Source organism: Limulus polyphemus, unplaced genomic scaffold, assembly GCF_000517525.1.
Source record: "Limulus polyphemus unplaced genomic scaffold, Limulus_polyphemus-2.1.2 Scaffold845, whole genome shotgun sequence".
NCBI lineage: Eukaryota > Metazoa > Arthropoda > Merostomata > Xiphosura > Limulidae > Limulus > Limulus polyphemus.
In genome coordinates this window covers 347855-371770 of record NW_013666455.1, presented here as the reverse complement: position 1 = coordinate 371770, position 23916 = coordinate 347855, and the positions used below count along the sequence as shown (strand labels likewise).

At 34.7% G+C, this 23916-nt stretch overlaps 1 protein-coding gene across 1 annotated transcript in view; it reads right to left on the bottom strand.

Moving 5' to 3' along the window:
* LOC106460835 overlaps window positions 1-23916 on the bottom strand; it is a 54694-nt gene that overhangs the window by 26483 nt on the left and 4295 nt on the right. Inside the window, exons 2-5 of the mRNA XM_022387636.1 lie at window positions 10908-10979; window positions 9047-9319; window positions 5274-5540; window positions 4916-5179 (exon numbers count right to left, since the gene is read on the bottom strand). Coding sequence (XP_022243344.1) covers window positions 4916-5179; window positions 5274-5540; window positions 9047-9319; window positions 10908-10979 — 876 coding nt within the window. The remainder of the gene's footprint in view (window positions 1-4915; window positions 5180-5273; window positions 5541-9046; window positions 9320-10907; window positions 10980-23916) is intronic.

The window sequence follows — 23916 nt, the reverse complement described above, 5'->3', positions numbered from 1 at the left end:
GACACTCTTAAATCTAGGTGTCTTATCGCTACAAATATTTAAACTTTCATACTGATAGTGGCACTCTTAAACCTAGATGTCTTATCGCTACAAAGATTTAAACTTTCATACTGATAGTGGCACTCTTAAACCTAGATGTCTTATCGCTACAAATATTTAAACTTTCATACTGATAATGACACTCTTAATCTCAGATGTCTTATCGCTACAAATATTTAAACTTTCATACTGATAGTGGCACTCTTAAACTCTAGATGTCTTATCGCTACAAAGATTCAAACTTTCATACTGATAGTGGCACTGTTAATCTCAGATGTCTTATCGCTACAAAGATTCAAACTTTCATACTGATAGTGGCACTCTTAATCTCGGATGTTTTACAAAGATTCAAACTTTCATACTGACTTTTTTTACTCAGCTTTATATTCTGCTTACATGACGTATAGTAGAAGGAGTATAAAATGAATTCTTTCACTTTTTGTGTTTTCTATTATAAATAAGTTTCTTAATCACAGAATAAATTATGCTAAGTATAGACACAATCATCTGAAAATACCGTTTTTGCCAAAATGTTTGCACACTGTTCTATATTGATGTTATTGTCTACATGCATGGAATAATTATTGAGTAAATAGCTGAGAAGTAACAGAGAAGGTAATGTATCATCGGACATCAATGTACGAGTTGTTATACTGGTTTCTATAAGTTGTTTTGAGCATTTGGTCATCAAAACACACACAAACACTTGTTTTGTATAAAAAAAAAAGTGTATTTTTGGTACAATCTTTTACGAAACAGATCAACGCTTTGTTCAGAAAATTTCTCTGTACTTGGTGTAGAGTTATGGCTCGTCACGTGCCAGAAGTTACAGGACGTCAAACTGTTCGAATGACCAGAAATGGTATGAAGTAAACGGACATTACCAGAAAAGTTGGTTACTCCAAGTGTACTGTATCTAGAACCTTGAAACGCCATCGAACTACAGGAAATGTTGTTACAGGAAAATTTTACTAGTAGACGTTGTTCCAGGAAAGTTTACTAGTAGATGTCGATAAACTACTACCCGATCAGGTTAACACGCCAAGGTTGAAAAACGTCTTGCAACATCTTACAACAGGAATGGCATATTTGCAAGAACAGCTATCTGCAAAATGATATTAACCAGAATTCACCACCCTCATCATGTTACTTCGGCAAGACAGCATGTTAACTTATAGTTAGGATACTCGCAACATGTCATCTTTTCAGATGAGTTCTGTTTCCGACTTGTTAAAACTGATAGTAGGATTAGTGTTCGTCGTTTGCCTGGAGAACAAATGAGGAAAGACTGTTTTTCCCACAGAGAACACACAAGAGGTGGTGTAGTACATGTTTGGGCAGCTATTCATCATGGTGGAAAACTACTCTTCATATACACCAGGGAGATGTCAATAGCTCCTCCTACAGGTATCACATGGAGACGACATTTCTACCATATGCTACGGTAGGTATTGTCAATAACTTTGTGTTCCAGGATGACAATGTCACTTCCCACAATGCGCATACTGTAAAAGATTATCTCGACCAGGAGGACGTTACAAGACTGCCGTGGCCAGCAAAATCTCCAGATTTCAATCCCATTGAGAACTGTTGGGCAGAACTGAGCCGGAAAATTGCTAACCACGACCCTAAAACAGCTACTGTAGCTACGTTTCGGCGTCTTTTAGTGACAAGTTAGGATAAAATCACGGTGGATTACATCAATAACCTCATCGACAGCATGCCACGTCGCCTTGCAGATATTATTAGAATACGAGGAGGACCAACCAAGTATCAGATATGTAATATAAGCTGATATAAGGTTATTTATAACAATCTGATGTTATATTTTGTCATTATATATGCTTCGATAAGTTTTTGTAATAGGTAAAATGCTGAATTACACATCTTTTTATAAGTGTCTGATAAAATTGTTTGCTGTTCTAATATATCGTTCATGATGTCCATAGAACCTGTCTCATTATACAAATTATATATGTAGAGGTTTAATATAACATGTATTTCTAGGTTGTACAGCGCTAAATGTATTTGTATTCCATCTTAATAAAATGATATTGTTTGTTACAAAATATTCAAACATTTTAGCCAAGACTCTAGAAAATAAATTATAAAAATATTTGTAAGGGATAGAAAAATTTAAGGCCAAAGTTTCATTCAGTCTCCTGGTGGGACAGCGGTAAGTTTTCTGACTTACAACGCTAAATTCCGGGATTAAATTCCACGCAGTAGTCACAGCAGATAGCCGAATGGGCTTTGCTATATAACAAATAAATTCAAACAAACGTTTCGACCAAACGATCCTACACCAGGAAACAATATCCAAAGCATGACAGCCGAACAATTAAAAACAAACATGTCAGCTCACAACAGAAAATAATTTTGTTGTTGTTGTTTGAAGTTAAGCACAAAGCTACATAATGGGATATCTGTGCTATGCCCACCACAGGTATGGAAACCCGGTTTTGAGCGTTGTAAGTCCGCAGACATACCGCTGTGCCGCTTGGGGCAGAAATAATGTCCAAGCATGACAGAAAAATAATTATAAATAAGCATTTATTATTTCGCATGCCAGACAACAATGTACAAACCAATGCAGCGACAGAATTATCAACGAACACATTATCTCACAACAGGCACCGCTGTCTAAGCTATTACAGTCGAAACAATTATCAAAACCTTGTCAGTTCACACCAGGCAACATTGTCTAAACTACTACAACCAAAAAAATGATCAAAACCTTGTCAGTTTACACCAGGCAACAATGTCTTAAGCATAAAAGTCGAATTACCTATATAATTATAACAGAGTTGTCCGTCTGGAGTCTTGACGTCTCAAGTATTTCTGAGGAAATGGATGAACCAATTGCGGAACCTCCAAACATCCAGTTTAATTGAATAAGCAATCATACAGACGAGTTCAGTTTGGCAACTAAATTCAATTTTTACCACAAAAAGCCGATACTAAATGAAAGTAACTATTGCTGTCTCGCGTATCATAGGAACCTAGGACTAATGGATAGGGTATTATGGTCATCCCAAATTTTGATTTCTCATATTCATTAGATGGCAAATAACGCATGCGCGCCGTCCAGCCATCCCACCGAATCCAAGGGTATAAATACCTTTGCTAGTTATGAATAAACATGTGAGCTCCTACAGTGCAACGATATCCTAATTATTATGGCCGAAGAGTTATCAATAAACATATCAACTTACAACAGACACAAGTTATACAGCCAAGCAATTTATGTATATATATAAAAAAAAAAAAACTCGTATTATTCAACAATATCCATATCATGGTAGCAGAATTATTATTAAAAAATGTATATGCTCGAAACTTTGACAGCTGGAAAATCATATTTTTAATTAATGAACTCATCACAACTAAATGTATGACACATGTTTTATGCCTTTTATATTACCATTAGAATTACTTTTTGAGTTCATATTTCTATACTCTTACTTTAATGAAAAAAATTGTAACAAAGTTTTCGAACAGTTGATTTTAGTTGACTTAAAGTTATATTTTACTGATGAATTTAGAAGGATTAGATGTTTTGGTCATGTGTCTAATATCTGATGTATAATTTAAAACAAGACTTCAAGGACCATCAATTTGATATTTTATCGTTGTTTTTTGTTATTTTTAATAAACGACTTGCTTTACATAAATTATCATAAAGAATCGTTATGTTTAAAAATTGAAAAACATAATAAAATTTAATAACTATTTTTTTTTATGAATTTGTTGGTTTTAGATTAAAAGCACAAAATTCCACAATGGGCTATCTGCGTTATGTTCACTGCAATGATCGAATCCTCGAAATTGAACTTTATAAACCCCCAAGCTAATCGCTGAGCAACAAGGGAGGGGGGGGGGGTTATTTCAAATAGTTTTGTTAAAATACAATGTGTTGATCTTGTTTCTTTTTACTTTACATATGATCTTCTTACTCTGGTTTAAAAACTAACAAAGTCTACAATTAACAACTGTGATAAAAAACAAACTTTTCTGTTCAGAGTTTTTTCTTCTACATCTGAATTCCATTGCTTTCGTTAACTGTAGTTTGCGTAAACCTTGTGACTGGCAGCCCGGAGAGCTAACCACTTGGCCACATCCAACAAGGAGACTGTAAAATGTTTATTAAATGACATGTTTTTACTCTCCTTGTGCCAAGTTTTGTTATATAGTTAGGTTGTGCAAGTACAAAAAATGTGTTGTATTAAGTTTCAACATGTAACAGTTCATTTCATTTATTCTCTGCTTAGTTTTTTCTTCAAAATTTCGTGCAAAGCCGTACATAATTATGAGTTGATAGACGAGAGAGAAGGCTACAAAGTGCCAAGTGTGTTTGTGCGACAAAGGACTCGAACTACTAAATCTCGAATTCAAAGTTCGGGTACGTAACAACTAGACAACACCCATCCTTACCTGTTTAAGATATAATAAGCAACATTGTTTCTTCAACAAGTGTTTTAAGAGTAAGCAGAATGTCTTATTTTCTCCCTATATAAGTTGAGTTGTTCGCCTGTGTGGCGTCTTGACGTCAAAAGTTGTTGAGGGATATAAGATGAAACGGTAGAGGAGCTAAGGTGATATCTTCCAAAGATGAAGTGTAAATGTGCAACCAAATAATCACTTCGAATTTAGCAACAATTTCAATGTTTATAACGTGAAGCTGATAACACTTGTATAAACATATATATAGCGAATGATGAACACGCGCGCCATCTTCGTGAAGCCACCGAAATAAATGTTACGAGATGCGCTAGTACATTGAATTGATAATAAAAAAATATATGTAAAGATAACCTCTAGATTCGTTAGAGTAAAGTGGAACATGTTCATTAAAAAATGAAAAGATACTATTTACCTTCAATGCATGATCCCAGTTCGTATCTTGTTCCTCCTTGTTTATCTATATTCACAACGCTCTCTGGTGAAGAATAGGAATCTTCAGGAGTTAGAAGGCATAAAGCACGGGCGTCGTCGAACATAAATGACCTACAACGAAAATCACTGTGTTCAACACAAGCTTTTCGACAGCGCTCCCTGGTGGTAGATGAAATAGACAGATAAACGTGTAAGTGGACTAGAATCCTGCTGCTTTGTTCATGAAAAATGCATTGACTCGGTTCTGTAAGGAGAAAAACACAGAATAATTTTCAACGTATAGCTACAAAGACAAAGAGACAGGCAGAGATTTGTTTTACGTTCTGCTGTTTCTTTACCTGAAATGCACTGGTTTTCAAGATAATCCACATCTTTAAATGACATCTTAAAAGCTTCTGGTGCAGATCGTCGATCGTGCATACTGAGGACGCAGTTTCTTGTAGCAAGTTCGTAGATGGCTGAGCGACAGACGAAGCTCTTTTCAATCGAACAAGCTTCAATACAACGATCTTCAGATCCAATGTCAGGTACAACCTTGTCTTCTTGTTTAACGAATCGGATTCCGGGAACAACATCAAATGCCCAGTGACGTTTACATTTGACACCTACAGCGAAAGAAATATAACGGTAATCCTGTCTTTCTTATGAATCTCTGAAGATGAAATAATGTTTCACTCAGAGCCAGAGAGAAATATGTATAGTACCTGGATTAATAAATTAATGAAAATATGGTTATTGAAGGATTAACGCAATAGCAAATAAAATTACGGGTAGAATAAAATCTGTATTAAAGTTTACAACGGAGAAAAAATATTTTAAGATATCGACTGGAATTAAAGGCGGAAAAGTGAATTGGTATTAACGGCAAACAAATGCTGTTTTGAAGATAAGGACTGATAAATACGGTTCTGAAATGACGGTTAAAAATATTGGCCTGGTGCTATAGACAAGAAAAAGCCGTACCAAATTTAATGGCTGATAAATATGACTTGGTGTATTGTAGATAAGCAACAGCTACACCAAAGTTAACGGCTGATAAACACTGTCTTGGTGTTATGAACAAGCAAATGCTGATAAACACTGTCTTGGTGTTATGGACAAGCTACAACCACAGACGAAGTTAACGGCTGATAAACACTGTCTTGGTGTTATGAACAAGCAAATGCTGATAAACACTGTCTTGGTGTTATGGACAAGCTACAACCACAGACGAAGTTAACGGCTGATAAACACTGTCTTGGTGTTATGACAAGCAAATGATGTAATACCAAAAAAACATCTAACATAGAAAAGTAGCTGGTTAAATGCTCCCTCTATTACAAACCATATTATATAGGAGAGACGTCGAAGATGCTCTTCTACGTTTTCGTAACACTAATCATATTTGTCAAGAAAATTTTAATATACCTAAATTCGCAATTATAAACTTTACATGTTAGGTGGAATACTTGGTTTTGTTTATTTAACAGCCAAGCCACATTGGGCTATCTTCTGTGCCCACCGCGGGGAATTGAACCCCAGGTTTCAGTGTTGTAAATCCATAAACTTATCGCTGACCAACCGGGGGACAGGTGACAGACGAAAACAATAACTTAGCTTTTCTTAGACGCCCAAGTAAACAAAATAAACAATCTTTTTGTCACATCTGTTTAGTGTAAGAAAACTTTTACATTCTTATACAAGACTCCTTCAAACGTAATCTTGTTTTAAATCTTTCAAACAGGGCATATAATATATGATCTAACTACTTTTGTCTTCACTCTGAAATTTCCAAAATTCATAACATATCACAAAGTAATGGTTATCCCTTTAATTTCTTACACTCTATCACGTGAACATTTCTAACAAATAAAATGGAACCTACCAAGAAGCCACAGACTGTTTCGAAATATCTACTACTTCTCATGAGCAAACAAAGTTTTAAATTTAAATCTCAAATTCAAAAAAATATAAATAAATAAACAAAGACATATCAAAAACTTCTCGCTTAATAGCTATTGTTGTTTTTTACAGATAAAATATTGTGAACTAAGTTTTTGAGGTTTTAATGATGGAATTTGAAACAATTCCGACACGTCTTTAATTAAAGATGTTTTTTGGTATTTCCGTGTTTCTAATACTTATTACAAAACAAACAAACGATGTATTGACATTAAAAGCTGACAAACACTGTACTGAAGTTACTGACAAGCAAGTGCCGCAGTCATGTTGACGGCTCACAAGTACAGTCATAAGACATTAGTACTAGGCCTATTACATTTTTAAACAAAACTTTCATTATCTTAGCGATTTTTAAGTATTAGAAGAGTGATAAATACAAACTCCTGTCAATGGCCATCAAACGGCCGACTAAACAACATGCTCAAACTGTTGAAACTAAAAACAATAAACTAAACTTGGAAAGGCATGATATGTAATTCTATGTATAATAACACATAGAATCACATGTCATGACCTTTATATTGGAGTACGATAGTAAGTTACCTGTACACTTAATATGTTTCGGCCTTAATATTTCCATTCTGAGCGTCCCCGCTGACGCTTAAAGTAACAGTTTCTTGCGCATTCTGAACGTTTTCTTGGCCACCTAGAGTAATGGTACCTACTCGGTTCGCCCTCCGATCCATAATTCAATAAATTCTGTTCCGAACATACTTTCGGACGAATGTAGAGCAACACGTTTTCTACCATCAGCGTATCCTTGGAGCGCAGAGTAACAGGTTTTACATCATCAGTGTGTCCTTGGACGTGTAAAGCAACACGTTTTACACCATTATAGCGTTCTTGGACGTGTACAGAACAACTTTGACACCATAATCGTGTCCTTGAACGTGTACAGAAACAAGTTTTCCACCATCAATGTTTCCTTGGACGTGTAGAGCAACATGTTTTCTACCATCAGCGTATCCTTGAACGTGTAAAGTAACGAGTTTTACACCTTAATCGTGTCCTTAGACGTGTACAGTAACGAGTTTTCCACCATCGGTGTTTCCTTGGACGTGTAGAGTAACAATTTTTACACCATCATCGTGTCTTTGGACGTGTAGAGTAACAAGTTTTACACCGTCATCGTGTTCTTGGACATGTACAGTAACAAGTTTCACACCACCATCGTGTCCTTGGACGTGTAGAGCAACACGTTTTCTACCATCAGCGTATCCTTGGACGTGTAAAGTAACGAGTTTTACATCATCAGCGTACCCTTGGACGTGTAAAGTAATGAGTTTTACATCATCATCGCATCCTTGGACATGTACAGTAACAAGTTTCACACCACCATCGTGTCCTTGGACGTGTAGAGCAACACGTTTTCTACCATCAGCGTATCCTTGGACGTGTAAAGTAACGAGTTTTACACCATCAGTGTTTCGTTGGGCGTGTAGAGTAACAAGTTTTCTACCATCATCGTGTCCTTTGACGTGTAGAGTAACAAGTTTTACACCATCAGCATGCCGTTGGTCGTGTAAAATAACAATTGTTCTACCATAAGCATGCCGTTGGACGTGTAAAATAACACTTTTTCTTCCATTAGCACGCCGTTGGACGTGTAAGAGTATTTTCTCTACCGACAACAATATAAGTGTTCTGAAGTTTTCTAAAGTAAATATGTAATGATATGTTCCCTGGTATCGAACTGTACTGTAGATTTACAATATATTTTGTTTGTAATTATGCACAAAGCTACACAATGGTCTATCTGTGCTCTGCCCACCACGGGTATCGAAACCCGGATTCTAGCGTTGTAAGTCCGCAGACATACCACTGTGCCACTGGGGGGGCATTTTACAATATATACAGTAAAAGTATGAAAATTGAGCTTTATTGTCAGTTTATTTTAATATTATTAGGGGTAATGCCACTCTTACCCCCTACGTTTGGTGTCCCTGCCACTTTTATATGTAATGTCTTATATAATAATAAATAAATATAAAATATGTATTTCAGCAAAATGTTTGATATTGAGGATTAACACTAATATAAAATCTCTATCTCTAAACACGCTATTTATATTTTACTTACATTTATTTTCACTGTATTACTATACATACAAACTAAACAACAATATGATTCACATCAAAACAACCACAACAAGAAAAGGAGACATAGGTACCTGATAGACATATCTTCCTATGATAACTGCCAGCTTGGTAACGTTTTAGCTGGGGTCGGATGACCGAGTGTTCTTCTTTGGTTAGTATACAAGTTTGGTTGATGTGATCCAAAAAGTAAGCTTTACAATCGTCGTTACGATAACAAAGACTGTAACACTGGGTGTGATCAGTCTGGGCGAGTGCTAAGTAGTCGTCTGATCCTGTGTACACACTCGCTCCTACTGTGACGGACGATGTTCGAATGAAAGTCGTCCCTCCTCGTGCACAGCCAGCTGGAAGTATTAAACATAGATTAATCTTGCGGTCTTGGTTTTGTTTTTTGGAAATATAATGAAACAGTAGATCATTAAAATTAATTTTAGCAATATTACGGCAATTCCTAACGTGAATGCTAAACTCAAAATAAATTGGTTGTTTGTAATTAAGCTCAAAACTACACGAAGGGCTATCTGTGCTTTGCCCATCACGGGTATCGAAACCAGATTTCTATCGTTGTAAATCCGCAGACACACTGCTCTGCCACTGGGGCCAAAACGGAAGTGTTCTGTTCTGCTAATTACCATTATTTTAAACTAATCTGTATTTTTAATGCCCGAGTATTTTGATACACACTAGATAACGTGCTTAAGCAAAATAATATACACGAACTAAGAATGCTTAATTAATATAAAAGACTACTTCACAATGCTTAACAAAACTATTGGATTCAACTGTAAACCATACAGCTGCAAACTTTGTTATGAAATAATTTACAGGAGTACAAACAAAAACTATATTACCTAAACCTACAATATACAGGAGTACAAAAAAACTGTATTACCTAAACCTACAATATACAGGAGAAGAAACAAAAACTGTATTACCTAAACCTACCCCCCACCCGCAATCCAAAGAACAAAAGCAAAAACATTGAAACACGTACATAAAAGGATTGATGGGAAATGATATAACCGCAATCATTATATATTCATGACGTGGGCTTTGGAATTTATTGTGGACTAATACTCAATATAATTGATGATATTTTTAACCATTCTGCAGATAGAAATTTATATTCGGTATTAATTTTACCCGTCGTCGTCGATGTTGTTGTTGTTTTCTTAGCGCACAACGGATTGTATGCACTCTGTCCATCCTGGAGAATCGGCCCCTGAATTTTAGCGTTTTAAATCTATAAACTTACCTCTGATCCACCGAGGATCCTAACTGCATGATATGTCTGTATGTATATATATATATAAGTTAAAGATTGACGTCATCAGTAGTATTTATTAATCCAATAGAATTACTAATGGGATCAGTTCATCGGTCTCGCAGTTTTTTTTAAACATGTCTGTTTGACTTTTTGAGCACCAAATTGTTTTGGAGTCAATGACCTTGTTTCCTACATGTTCCTAATTATCACTATTACAATTAATCTCACTAATTAGTGCTCGAGTCCCCTCTGTATTTTACCCAGAAAAGGAATGATTTTAATACATTTTTTATGAATTATTTACATTGGGTATTGTAAGAGGTAAGAAATATGAAATTACTGAAGATGGTATAATATGTAGACACCATCAACAACGACCTGCATAAAAACAAGTCGGTGGTTTGAGGGTTAAACAACAAAAGACTAATTTAACGCTAATTTATTGTCACTTAAAAATTATGATTACGGTTACATAGAAACATACAAATTAGGTAGAATATGTTGATACCTGTTATGCAACTGAATACAAGAACTTAAACGTATTGTTTATCGGTTGTCAGCAGATCAGCTGATTGTTTAAGTTTAAAAGTTTATCTTCAGCTGAAGGTTCTTTTTTAAGTGATTATAATTGATAGTTATTAAGTACAGTCACTATCATTACTCACCGCTATTAACGTAGCCAGGCATTCCATTCCATAGGAAAACCAGTATCAGAACGCCTCGACAGAGAACTGAGCCTAAAAAATAAAAATGAAAGCATTAATTGACACTATTTATTCAGATATGAAGTGTGATTGATGGTCGCGGATAAGGAAAAAACAAAACTTGTCCAGGGAGTGCCGTCAAACAACGCTTTTTATAATTTATACAGGAAATTGCATTATCTATTATTCGACTGTTTTTTTATATTTATTTTAACGGAATTCTGTTTCGTTTTCACACACCCACACATGTATATATATATATGAGACTCTTCATCCTAATCTGAATATATCTCATTATTTACAAGTATAAGAAAAAAAAAACTATCGCTAAATATAAAAAAGCTATGTAGGGCTGGCTACTGAATTTGAAAAAGGAAACCAAACAAGAAAGGAATGGAAGCAGACATATCATTTGAACCTTTTTTTTTTCGAGTTCAGTAGCCAGCTGTACATGGATATTTTAATGAGCAATACATTTTTATCCCAATACTTGTTTGTTTACTTTTTATAAGATGGCGTACGTGGGTTACTAGGTTATAAAGTGTAATCTAAACTTTATAATTTTTGCATGTAATAACAGTAAAATAGGTAGTCAAAGATCGTGAAGACTGTTTTGCTCTATCAGATGATGATAAAATTATAGTTACTACTATAATTACTTAGGCGCTAGGTATCGAAAGAAAATATGGCATCTTAGTTTTGGCTATTCGCCGGTTTTCGACTTTGAGGAACTCTGCTTAGCTGAAAAGCGGTATTTACACCGAAAATAAATCAACTATGCCAGGTAGTTCTTCATATCTAGTTTCTGATGACCTGTAGAGAAGAAAATTCAGAAGACTTTTGTATTGCTTTAATACAGGTTTTTGTGTCATCCCTAGCGCACTCTCCGATACACGTTCAGGTGGCTCAGCGGTATCTGCTTTTTTGTTAATTTCCGGTAGAAATTATTTCCGAGGAACTTCGGCTATACAAGTCCTTTCTTGATTAAACCAGTTTATTCTTTCTCGATACAAACTTAAGTGCACAGTAATTTCACAATCAGTACGTTTCTCGTCACATTAACCTAACTACTTTTATGATAAGTCACAGCGATTCACAATCTCGAAAACTTCGCTATCACACGCTAGCTCGAAACAGAATCGTAAAATACCCGGAACTCTCTTCATTCAATTTCCGCAGGCTTTCCCTGCCAGGCTTATATACCAAAAAAGAGTGCGTCTCGGACAAACTCGGTCCTCCCCGATAATTTTTGACCATTCGAGAAATTCATCACGTGTTACCAGCGTCACGTGACTTCCGCTGTCGTAACATAACTATTAGGCTAAGATTCTAGCTTGGATTTCCTTGTGTAGCTTTGCGCTTCACAGGAAAACATTATTTATGTAAAATTGTGATTTATAACGTGATCAAGCGACACCAATATATCAGATAGATATAATAAACTGTATAAACTCTCCTTATATACATGTGGATATTAAGTCATCTCGAACGAAATTAACCATTCCTCCTTTTTTGTTATATGATATAGCTTATTTTCATAGCGTATTCCATTTTAAAACCTATTAATTCATAGACAGATATATACTTTTAATGTCCGATATGTATACTGATTGAAATCGAAGATCAAGCTTCTTAGTATTTGTTTGTTTGTAATTGAGCACAAAGCTACACAATGGGCTAAGTGTGCTCTGATTGAAACCCGGTTTCTAGCGCCATAAGTCCGCAGGCTGTATCACTGGGGGGCGATTTTTAGTAAAAAAGTATGATATTATCCGTAATAATAATAATGATTTCCGGTGGCACAGCTAGAAACCGGGTTTCGATATGTATAATGGTCACAAAACAGATAGCCCATTGTGTAGCTTTGTAGTTAACTATAAAGCAAATAATTATAATAAAAGACAGCTTTAGTCACGCTGGTCCAGTGCCATACCACAATCACAATAGTAATAAGTCAAGCAAAGGTCTCACCCACACATTTAAATCACAACTCAAGTTCTAATATTTTCATTGTTTATGAAATATTGTCATAATGCCCCAGTTTTTAATATTATCGTACTAGAAACCAATAATTTAGAACTGAAACGTAATGATATTTCTAGAAAGCTTAACACCAATCCGTTGTCATTTTTGAAAACTATTATTTAAAATAGAATAAAAATCTTTAAGCCTCAAAATATTATTTTTTAAACTAAATTCTCCACCTGGAAAATATTGCTCACAATGATTTGTAGAAGTAGTTTCAAAATAACGATATTGTAACTGTTTTAATCTATGCAAATTTCCGTTTTGTAAATAATCTTATCCGTGGACCTTCTAAACTGAGTTTCAGATTAACCCGAACTTAAAAAACGCTTACAAGTAGCGTCATAATGTATGAAATATTTGTATTTTAGCGATTTCACGTCGAGCTGTATTCGCTTGTCATGGTTGACTGAGATCCCACCAAAGGGTGAAGTGTTATTAGAATTATTACCAAGAAAAGTAGCGCTCGTGTAAACTGCCCTTACGTCTACCTCCTCAAAACTTGAAGATACAGGTATATGTGTGTGTAAGATTACACTAGAAACGAACATATGCCATATATATACACTAGTAACCCTTCCCCTCCCTGTTGGAGGTAAGAAAAAATTGCTGAAAGTTGATTGGTCGGTGCTCTTTGCTTCCACGCTCGATTTACTCGCATGGAAAAGTAAGTTTTTTTTTGTTGTTTTTTTTATACTCGTGTCACGTTTCACGAGGCTGAAACTCATTAAATGTGTACTGAAGTTGCTGCAAATATTATACGATTTGTGTGATCCTTGTATTAGTTTTGTGAGAAATATTACCTTTGTTGGTGATGAAAATAAACCAGAAATGTAATCAAAATAAGAAATGTTTCTAATAATATTTTTAAAACTAGCATTTTGCTTCAATTGAAATCCCCAAAACGCAACTTTTCTTGATTGTCGTGAAATGAAAAGTTTAATCTGCTAGAAAATATTATTTTCTGGCTGAAAGTCAGTTTGGAATAAAATGTTTTGTGAATACTTCTTATTACGCTTTTTGAAAAGTTTCAAGTCAGCCTCAGAGTTAACTGTCAATACTATAAAAATGTTTTACTATATTGGTACGATTTACAAAGCTTGCGTTAGTAATTTGGCTTTGTAAAAACTACTTGACCCACTGTTATAGACAAATGTAATTTTTCTAATCTTATCGAATCAGCTAAGAATACCAAAGTTGCCACAGTATAGGGACAACTGTGGCATTCGTTCCATGTTGTCTAGCAGGAAAAAAAGTCGTCACGATTTAACTGGTATGGGTTTACTCTTTAGTGACAATTTAGGAAGAGGTAGAACTGATATTGATAATGACGTTGTTGTCTAATAGGGTATAAAGTTGCCATGTTTTAACTGGGATGGGTTTACTCTTTAGTGGCAACTTAGGTAGAGGTAAAAGTGATATTGACAACGACGTTGTTCCCTAATAGGGTATAAAGTTGCCATGTTTTAACTGGGATGGGTTTACTCTTTAGTGGCAACTTAGGTAGAGGTAAAAGTGATATTGACAATGACGTTGTTGTCTAATAGGGAATAAAGTTGCCATGTTTTAACTGGGATGAATTTACTCTTTAGTGGCAATTTAGGTAGAGGTTAGCATTGACGTTCGTTCCATGTTGTCCAACAGCTTATAAAGTTACCTTGTTTTAACTAGAAGGGGTTCACTTTTTAGTAGCAGTTCGGTCAGGTCAGTGATATTAGCATCATTCTCGAAAAACGTCCGATGACAAAGTTTCAGTCACCTGCACAAGGAATGTCATCTGGTAGCAGTCCTTTAAAAGGAAGGGCTGATTACTGCATATGGTTTAAATCACTAATGTTATCACGGAATGCTTAGTAATTAAGCATACTTGTTATTATAGAAGCTAGTTTTTATTTCTGAGCAAAATACTATAATGAAGTAATTTTTCCATATAAATTTCTTTGAGAAATCACTGTCTAACTATTCAGCTAATTAACTTTTAGTTCATCGACTTTGATAATGCTACTCGGTAGCTACTGCACATTAGTGCTTTAATACTCTGTATAATGATAAGTCTGCTTATTACGGATATTCCCGCAAAGCTACACAAGGACTATCCGTGCTAGCCGTCTATAATTTTGAACTGATAAGCTAACCTAATAGTGGAATTTGACCGTCACTTTTATAACGCATCCATAGCTCCTAGGTGCGGAGTGTAATCCATAAGGATAAGAGTGTAATTGTTTAATCATTATTATAATTTAAGTCAACGGAGCTGCAATTTCAAAATAGGTTGTTCTTCTGAGAATTGCTGGCTGAAAGCTGGTGTTGACGAATAATCAAGATAATGTCTTTAATTAGTCGTCAAACTTCCTTTAAACTAACAAGTCTGCACACCTTCTTTTTATGTTATGATATTATTTATTACTTATCTAAATGATTTATGAGTTCAAACCGAGAGTTGACACCCTTTACTAACAAATGTCCAATGCATTAGCTTTGTACAGGTAATAGTTCACCTTCAACCTAAACTAGAAGTTTACACAAGAGCATGATACGTTATATTAAATCGATACTGAATACTCAAGTCGCGGCGGAACGCCATGCATCATGAATCACGGTAGTGATTCATAATAGGAGTCGCCTATTAGTTCTTCTTTATTATTATTTAACATTGTTCTGTCAGCCTACAGCAATAATGGCTATGAGTTTTGTAATGCAAACTGGGCAATATTACTAAACGCATCATAGTGCATTGTTTAGGGTAGTTCTTAAGTTTATTTGACTACCTAGCAAATAACAGCAACTGTATAACCATTAACACTCAATAGTTTTAATGTTGTCTGTGGTTTATATGGAGCATCATAATCTACTACATGCATGCGTATATAGCTACGTGCAGGCCGTGGATATACCTTAACGTTTATATGGCAGGCATGACACATGTACCATAGCGATTATTAACTTATTGTTTCAACTGTATTGATGTTGCGTATCATTTGTTTGTATATAGGGTTTCTGGCCTTTCGGACACAATTTCTGCCGACAATATTACAGTTTGTTTGTTCTTTACCACTGTAGGATCGATTTCGGTCATGTTACACAAACGTCTAAAACTTTATACAATGTCTAGACTGTCTTCCACAACAGAAATCTTTAAGCAGTATTTTAAAAGATAGCATCAAGCTCAGTTTCGAGCATCGGATTGGCAGTCACGGTGTTGACTGATGGTAAACGTTGAATTATAGGCAACATTCCGCAATTGTGAATTTTATAGATATTGCAGATTGAGTAGCCATCTTTGAAGCTGACTATAATGAGTGGCAAGAATCGTGCAAGTAGGAGATGACAAAAATAATGGCGATTCTAGGCTAAAGTGAGGCAGAAATTTTGTATCTATATATTTTATTTAGAAAATATTTAGTTTCAGATAAAGTATGCAGCAGCCACGGCCCACCAGAGTTTAGGGTTGTCACAGTGGAAGAGAATCGTACAAGTTTCACGACCCAGACTCCATCAAAAATGTAGGGGGAAAAGGAGTATAAATATAATCAATTCATGGTTGTTAACTAACACATTTTTTACCCTGTAGAGTGTGCAAAATATCATTCTAAGAGGAAATCTGGCCAGCTGTAGCAAAACCGTGACTGGTCTTACGATGGCCAGCGAAGAGGAGGAGGAGGAAGGGGAAATATTTAAAATGATTATTTGTTAAAAAATGATATGATATTATGACACATTGTTTCACATTTGTATTGAATATATATGCATACATCTATACAAATTGACAAATTCATATGGCTATCTATATATATACGGCTTTACAACTTAAAAACTATGAAGCCTGCATGAGGGTATATAAATATATACATATAAATACTAGCCAACATGCATTGCATGTGTATGTATATATAAAACTCATACGGTTACAAAATATATTCCAGTATAGTTCAGTAGTTCCTCCAATCCAGTGTTTACAGACTCCCAATATAGCTACAGGGTATAAATATAGTAACTACAAGTATATTTTACATCATTACATGTAACATGTGGTATGTCGATCACCATCCATCATAGTGATCATACATGCAGTACCACTATTAATGATAACATTGTGGCAACGATATCAGGAGCAATAGCCATCCAATCTGTAAGAAGCCAATTCAAAGGTTGTCATTCTTTCCTGAGAGAGCATCATACACCAACTTCGTAGTTCATTACACTAAACTGTTTCTAATATAACAATACTGCTATTATATAGATTTATGTCCATGATGGACACAAAAAACTAAAGAAACAAAATTATTAAAAATTGTTAATTTAAAAAGGGGGAAAGGGATCTTCAAAAAAGTAGAGAAACAATATAGGGATTTTAAAGTGAAAATGTAATCGCAAGTAAAGTAAACAAACAAACTTAAGGTTTAAGACGTAGTGTTGACGCTACTTCCTCGAGCTACAAGTCCCTATTTTGATTCCATGTTTAAAAGCTGTAATATTTATGAGAGTCAAAATAAAGATTTTTAGCTTGAGGAAATAATATCAACACTATGTCTCAAACCTTAAGCTTGTTTGTTTATTTTTTTGCGATTACGTTTTCACTTTCAGCTACTTGTCTTGTTCCTGTATTTTTTGAAGATACCCATTCCCCCTTTTCAAGTAAACAATTTTTAATAATCTTGTTAGAACTACATTTTAACATTATTTGGCGTTCGAGTAGTGTGATGCTATCAAAAATTGATCGTTTTGGAGAAAGGTATGTAGCAGCTTTCTAATGCAAAATATTCATACATTCAGATCCTAAAGACGTGCTCAGATCAGTGATTTAGAATTTCCAAGATGGGGATATCCCTTGAAAATAATGTCATTGAAAAAAACCCAAAGAATATGGATCAACTTGGAGACCCAGAAGCATCCAGAAAAAACCTACATGAAGTCGTCCCCCAGTCGTGGTAAGCGAAGTAAAGTGTTTTGTAGCAGGTAAGAATCTATGAAACAAAGAATAGTGACAAAAGCCGTCTACATGCCCCAGACAACAGTTCACAGGATAAGCAAGAAGAATCTAAGTTTGAGAATCGACACAAGGCAAGTGTATACAAATTGCTTTTATGACATGTCCTTTAACTGTAGAATATCTCAAGCAGCTAGAGAATGAAACGATTATTCATGTTATTCTATACAAAGACATACACGTATATTCACAGCATCTATGAATATCTATACAAATGGAGTTTTGAAACGAGTGCTGGGATACTGTCTTTCTTGTATACTAGATGGATAATGGAAAGCAAACAGAGAGGAGTGGTGTGCTTTGAACATGAAAACATTACGATGAACTCTATAGCAAGAGAAACTACGCTGCAGGGCTACCTTCAAGATGAACAGTTATCAGATAGAGCATGACAGGGCGTGGCGACATGGACTGTAACGACGTAGTGAGGCTTTAAAATCATTTTACATAACACATTCAAATTTTCTCTCTCTTTATATATATATATATATATATTTGCAAAAACCCAAGCTCGGACTAGAATTTAACACTTAAACATACTTCAAACGAAATAAGGTGTCACTAGCATAGCCTACATGATCTGTATTTAGAAACATCACATGTGTATCACATTGCAGAAACTGTCTTTAAAGCATAAAAAATGTGACATACATAGCCTACAGAAGCTGTATTTAGAAATATATGCACATCACACAATTTCAGAACCTGTATAGAAAAATAGTAAAGAAGCATCACACGGATTCAAACATATATTACAGAATATTAAATATGCATCACACAGACCCAGAGCCTAAATTGCGAAGCTTTGGCAAGCGGAAGTAAATCTAGTACGTTAACTAATTGGCAGCTTCCACAGTTAAAGTAATTTATTGTTATAATGTTGATACAATCGCTTTAATACTTACTCTTCTTTAAGTTTATCATTTTACATTGGTTAACTTCAACCATGAAATATTTAGTTTTGATTTCAACATCATTAAACTGAACGAAGTATGCTTAGAGAGCCTTAGAAAACCTTGAACTTAAAAATATAATGAAATTACTAAAGGTCATTGACATGTTTATTAGTTCAAGGTTTTAAACCTTATTAATTTCCTGTACTAATAATTTGTAGTAGGCCTAGAGTGCATGGTTAGACATATGTAGGCCGAACACAATGTCAGACCTAATTGTATGAAAGTTTAAAAGTAAAACCGCAAAAACAAACAAAACAAAAAATAAAGAAATACTAGAACAAGATTACTTCATTTTAAAGATAAGTTAAATACTGTTACGACAGCGGAAGTCACTTAACGCTGCTGGCACGTTGGCGCTGGTGGGCGTGCGTGATAAGTTTCTCGAATGATCGGTGAAGTCTGCATGTGTTCGAGATGCCCTCTTCGTTAATATATAAGCATGACAGAGAAAGCCAGCGGAGAAATAAAGTGTGTGTTTTGCATTCGTCGAGATCTAAGTTATCGAGATTGTGAATCGCTGTGACGAGAAACGTACTGATTGTGGAACTTCTATGTACTAAAAGTTTGCATCGAGGAAGAATAAAGTGATTTAATCAAGAAAGGACTTGTATCGCTGAAGATCCTCGGTAAAATTTCTACTGGAAACAAACAAATAAGCAGATACGTAACAATACTTTTTAGAATAATCAAACAGATCACTTACTTATTTTTCTCAGGTGACCTCAGGTGAACATTTAAAAATGCGAATTAAAAAAAAAGCTTGATATATATATATATATATTAATTTCTTTCTTTTTTTTTCACCAAAACGTGCATTTAAGTGTAGAAAAGATTAAGTAGGGTCTAATCTACCCCTTAGTTCACTACTCCAGCTAAAACAGACTAGTTTTACCGAATTCACGACTCATTAGTGAGGCCTGGAGTAAAGAAACAGACAAATACATTAGGCCTTATTTAGTGGTGGAATGTAAACAGTTTGTTTAGTTTATATGTATAGTTCTTTACTCATTTCACTGAAAATCACTTTTTGATGCTCCCTCAATGGTTCTGCGGTAAGTCTTAGGGTTCATAACGCCTAAAATATTTCAGATTATTAGTGGTGAGTAAAGTTCTAAACGAAACAAAATAGCTTGAAATACTGTCACAACTCACATCGCATTTTTGAATGTTATTACTTCATGTAAATATTTAGTGATTTTTTTTTGTCCGCCAGTTGAATTTATTTACTATTGCCATAAAATATCGTCTCTCGTCGTAGCTTTTACAACAATAAGAGATTAGTATGCTTTGGATATTTTGAAATCGATTAATAAAGTAATATGATTTCACAACAACACCCAAATGAAAACTTCACGACTCTTCCACTATCTTTCGTTTCCATTACTAGACAATGTTTAGTAATTATATTAAAACCACCACGCATTTTAACAAATAAAATAGTTAAAAACAGAATTTTGAATTCAGCATTTGATATGGTACGCATCAGTGTACGCTCAATTCAGGAAACTCGTTTGCTCATAGATTTTATTCCATTAAGAATGAATCTGTAAAAGGTAGATCTAAATACAGTGCAAACTTTGTTCAATGAAACAAGGTTTTTCCCGAGAGTGCACTAAGCTCTTTTGTTGTCCAACTTTTATAAACATCGTGACTCATTATGCAAAATAATGTAGGTTTCACCTGACTGGAAACTTGAAGGTTATTATTTCTAGTATGCAATTATAGTAAATGTATAAGAAAAGTGGATAATAACCATAAGTACTTCACACAAGAGGGTAAATAACACAATATGTTAGCAGGACTTTCATTGATGCAAGAAAAACATCTTTTGAAATGAGACAATAATATCATTAAGAACGTTTAGTGCCTTTTTTAAAAATTCCTTGCCAGCTAAGGAGCAGGCTTCAAGCTTTCAGGATCATAATAAACACTGTCATTTCAAAGTACAGTTAGAAACATGTGAAACAAAAGTAAGTTATAGAAACAATAAATTTGTAAGTCATTGAAATATAGCTTCATTTTCTTTTCTGTAAGTTCTTTGTGATGGGCCTGGCATGGTCTGGTGGTTAGAGCACTCGACTCGCAATCTGTGGGATGCAGGTTCGAATGTGGTCACCAAACATGCTCGCCGTTTCAGCGGTGGGGGGCGTTATAAAATTTCGATCAATCCCACACTTCGTTGGTACAACAGTAGCTCAAAAGCTGTTAACTAGATGCCTTCCCTCTAGCCTAGAACTGCTAAATTAGGGACGGGTAGGACAGATAGTCCTCGAGCAGCTTTGCACGAAATTCTAATCAAACTAAACCTTTGTGACGGATAACAAAAACTCTGAATGTTTACTAATATAAAAATTTCCAAAAATTGCATTAATTATACTTCAATATTTTTATCCCCAAAACTGACTCACTAGTCTGTGATTTCGCGGAAATTCGACAAATTTCTGTCAGTTCATTTATTATAAGGTAGTTTGAAAAAGTAAATTGGAACATTCAACTTGAACAGCATTTTATGCACAAATATATTAAACAAACAGTTCAGAGATCTGTTGTATTCAGGCACAGGTACTGCCATCCCTCATTTTGAAACACTAAGCAGAAGGAAGGAAACTAGTATGTTACGTATTACAATCTTGAATGGTCTCGAACCGAGCTAAATGATAATTTAAATTCAGTAGTTAAATATATGCCAATATGTATCCAATTTATGACATTTGCCAACAAGATTGATACACACAATTTTCTTCTTTAATACAAATATGTTTTAATATACAAACAACAATACAATCTACAATAACAGTTATTTCAAATAGTTATTACAAACAATGACTTATATACAAAACATTTACAATCTTACAAACAATATAAAGTCTTCTTTCTAGTCTAGAACTTCCTTGATATCTTATCGAGGGTTCACGATGAGCGAATTAATTACGAGTTGATGTAGGTACGATTCGCTTCACGGGAAGCTAGCTAGCTTAGTCCTTCGTTATTCACCAGCCACACACGCCGAGTTTTCCACGATGAAGTTTTATAATGTTTTCGTAAAAGTACTAATGTCGATGAGAAACCATTGAAGTTAAATGATTTGTAATGTTCGAACTTTGTAAACGTTCCTGGTCAAATATCTGAAGTTCCCGATTAATAATCGTTAATCACAGTTATAGATCACGAAGTCTATAGCACACCAACTTTAGCAAACCAATAATAGATACTCTTTTTTTTTTTTGGTGAGTCGCATTGCTTATATTTATTGGCGTGTGGAACGTTTCTCGAAAATGCAGATTACGTAGCAATACTAACGAGCTATACTAGAGTTTACATACACACGTATATTGTTGATTCTTACAGTCGAGAATCTTCTACTGCTTTAGAGAATAGGCGGGAGTTTCGCAATACATATTTAACTGTATAAGTTATGTACACTTGTAAATATGAATGTAATTCAAGCAAACATCGATATTAAAATAAATAATATTATAATAAATCCATCATAAGTAACACTAGCCGACATAAGGACTTTGATCAGCGGCATCATGTTTCAAACCTTGGATCCTTTGATACGCAACTCGGCACGCCAACCAGTATGTCACGCCAACCCTATACGTTAACTTAGTTAATCCAGACAGTGTGAAACGCGATACAGTGTATAGAAAAATCTCTAGTTGAAATGTGTAACAAATTATTATAAACTGGTAATATATCACAATGAAAACTAGTCAAACAATAAAAACATAGCATTGGCGTGTAAAGAACTGTTTCTCTGTGGCAATTGTTTAATGTCATTCACGATATTACTCAAAACTGAATGCAAAACACATTAATCAAAAGGTTGTATGAGCTTTCTCAGCGGGATGGTTTCACGCAGTGACTGTTTTCAGTCATGCACTTAAGTGAGGACAATACACTTATTCAGGAACATTTAAATTTTTAAGTAACTTTGAATGTTGTATAGATTGTGATCACCTAAACTTTTTTCGAGTGGTGTATAAGTTTAACATTAATTAGATAATTATTTATCTTATGTTTTACACTCTCCTACATTCACTTTCTTGACTAAACGTGACATTATCTGAATTTTTTTTTGTACACTATTCATTTATTTTGAACAAAATTATTATTCACTTTTTATTACATTTTTGGCGTATTTCCATTCACAGATAAAACTTCAATAGTCTTCTTTCAAGCTGTACTAATTTATCTCTATGTCGTGTTTTATTTCGTTTTAACAAAACGAGCTGATCTGAAAATTACGTATTTGCACGCAAAAACATTATTTAGTATTGACAAAATATGTAAAATGTACAGTTGAATAATTAATGGAAAAGTTAATAAAGCATTCTCTGCACCATTGTAACTGCGTACATTCTGATGAGTACCTTAGAAACATTTCACTAAACTGCTTTCTCAGCGGTAAATTTACGTACTTATAACGCTAAAATCCGGGGTTTGATCTCTCACGGTAGAAACAGCAGATAGCCCAATGTGGGTTTGCTCTAACTCAAGCAACTGTTTTATATAGAAATTTTCTATTTAATAACGATGTAAATGAATATCAGCCATAACTAATCAGAAAGTTATGTTTTTGAACTTCTAAAACTAGGTTCGAAATATTTACAAATAGTATTCGTTTTATGCCAGTTATAAGGAATAATGTTCCTAAAGCTTATTTTCGTTTACCCTGAATAAAGATTGGAATATGCATAGTAATATCACAGTTACAAGCTTCATTAAAAAGTTGCAATTAAATGATAACTAAAATTAATTTATTCCTTTTGTTACGACAGAGGAAGTTACGCGACTCTGGGAGCATGCGCGCTGGATTTTTTCGAAGGATCATGAAGGCCTGAGTGCATTCGAGAGGCCCTATTTTTAATATGTAAGCCTGGCGAGAAAAGCCAGCGCGATCGGCAGATAGATAATTGAGTTAAGCGAACAGTAAGCACCGTAAGTGAAGTGTGTGAATCACTGTGATTTATAGCGTGTGTTATAAAATTTGTTAAGT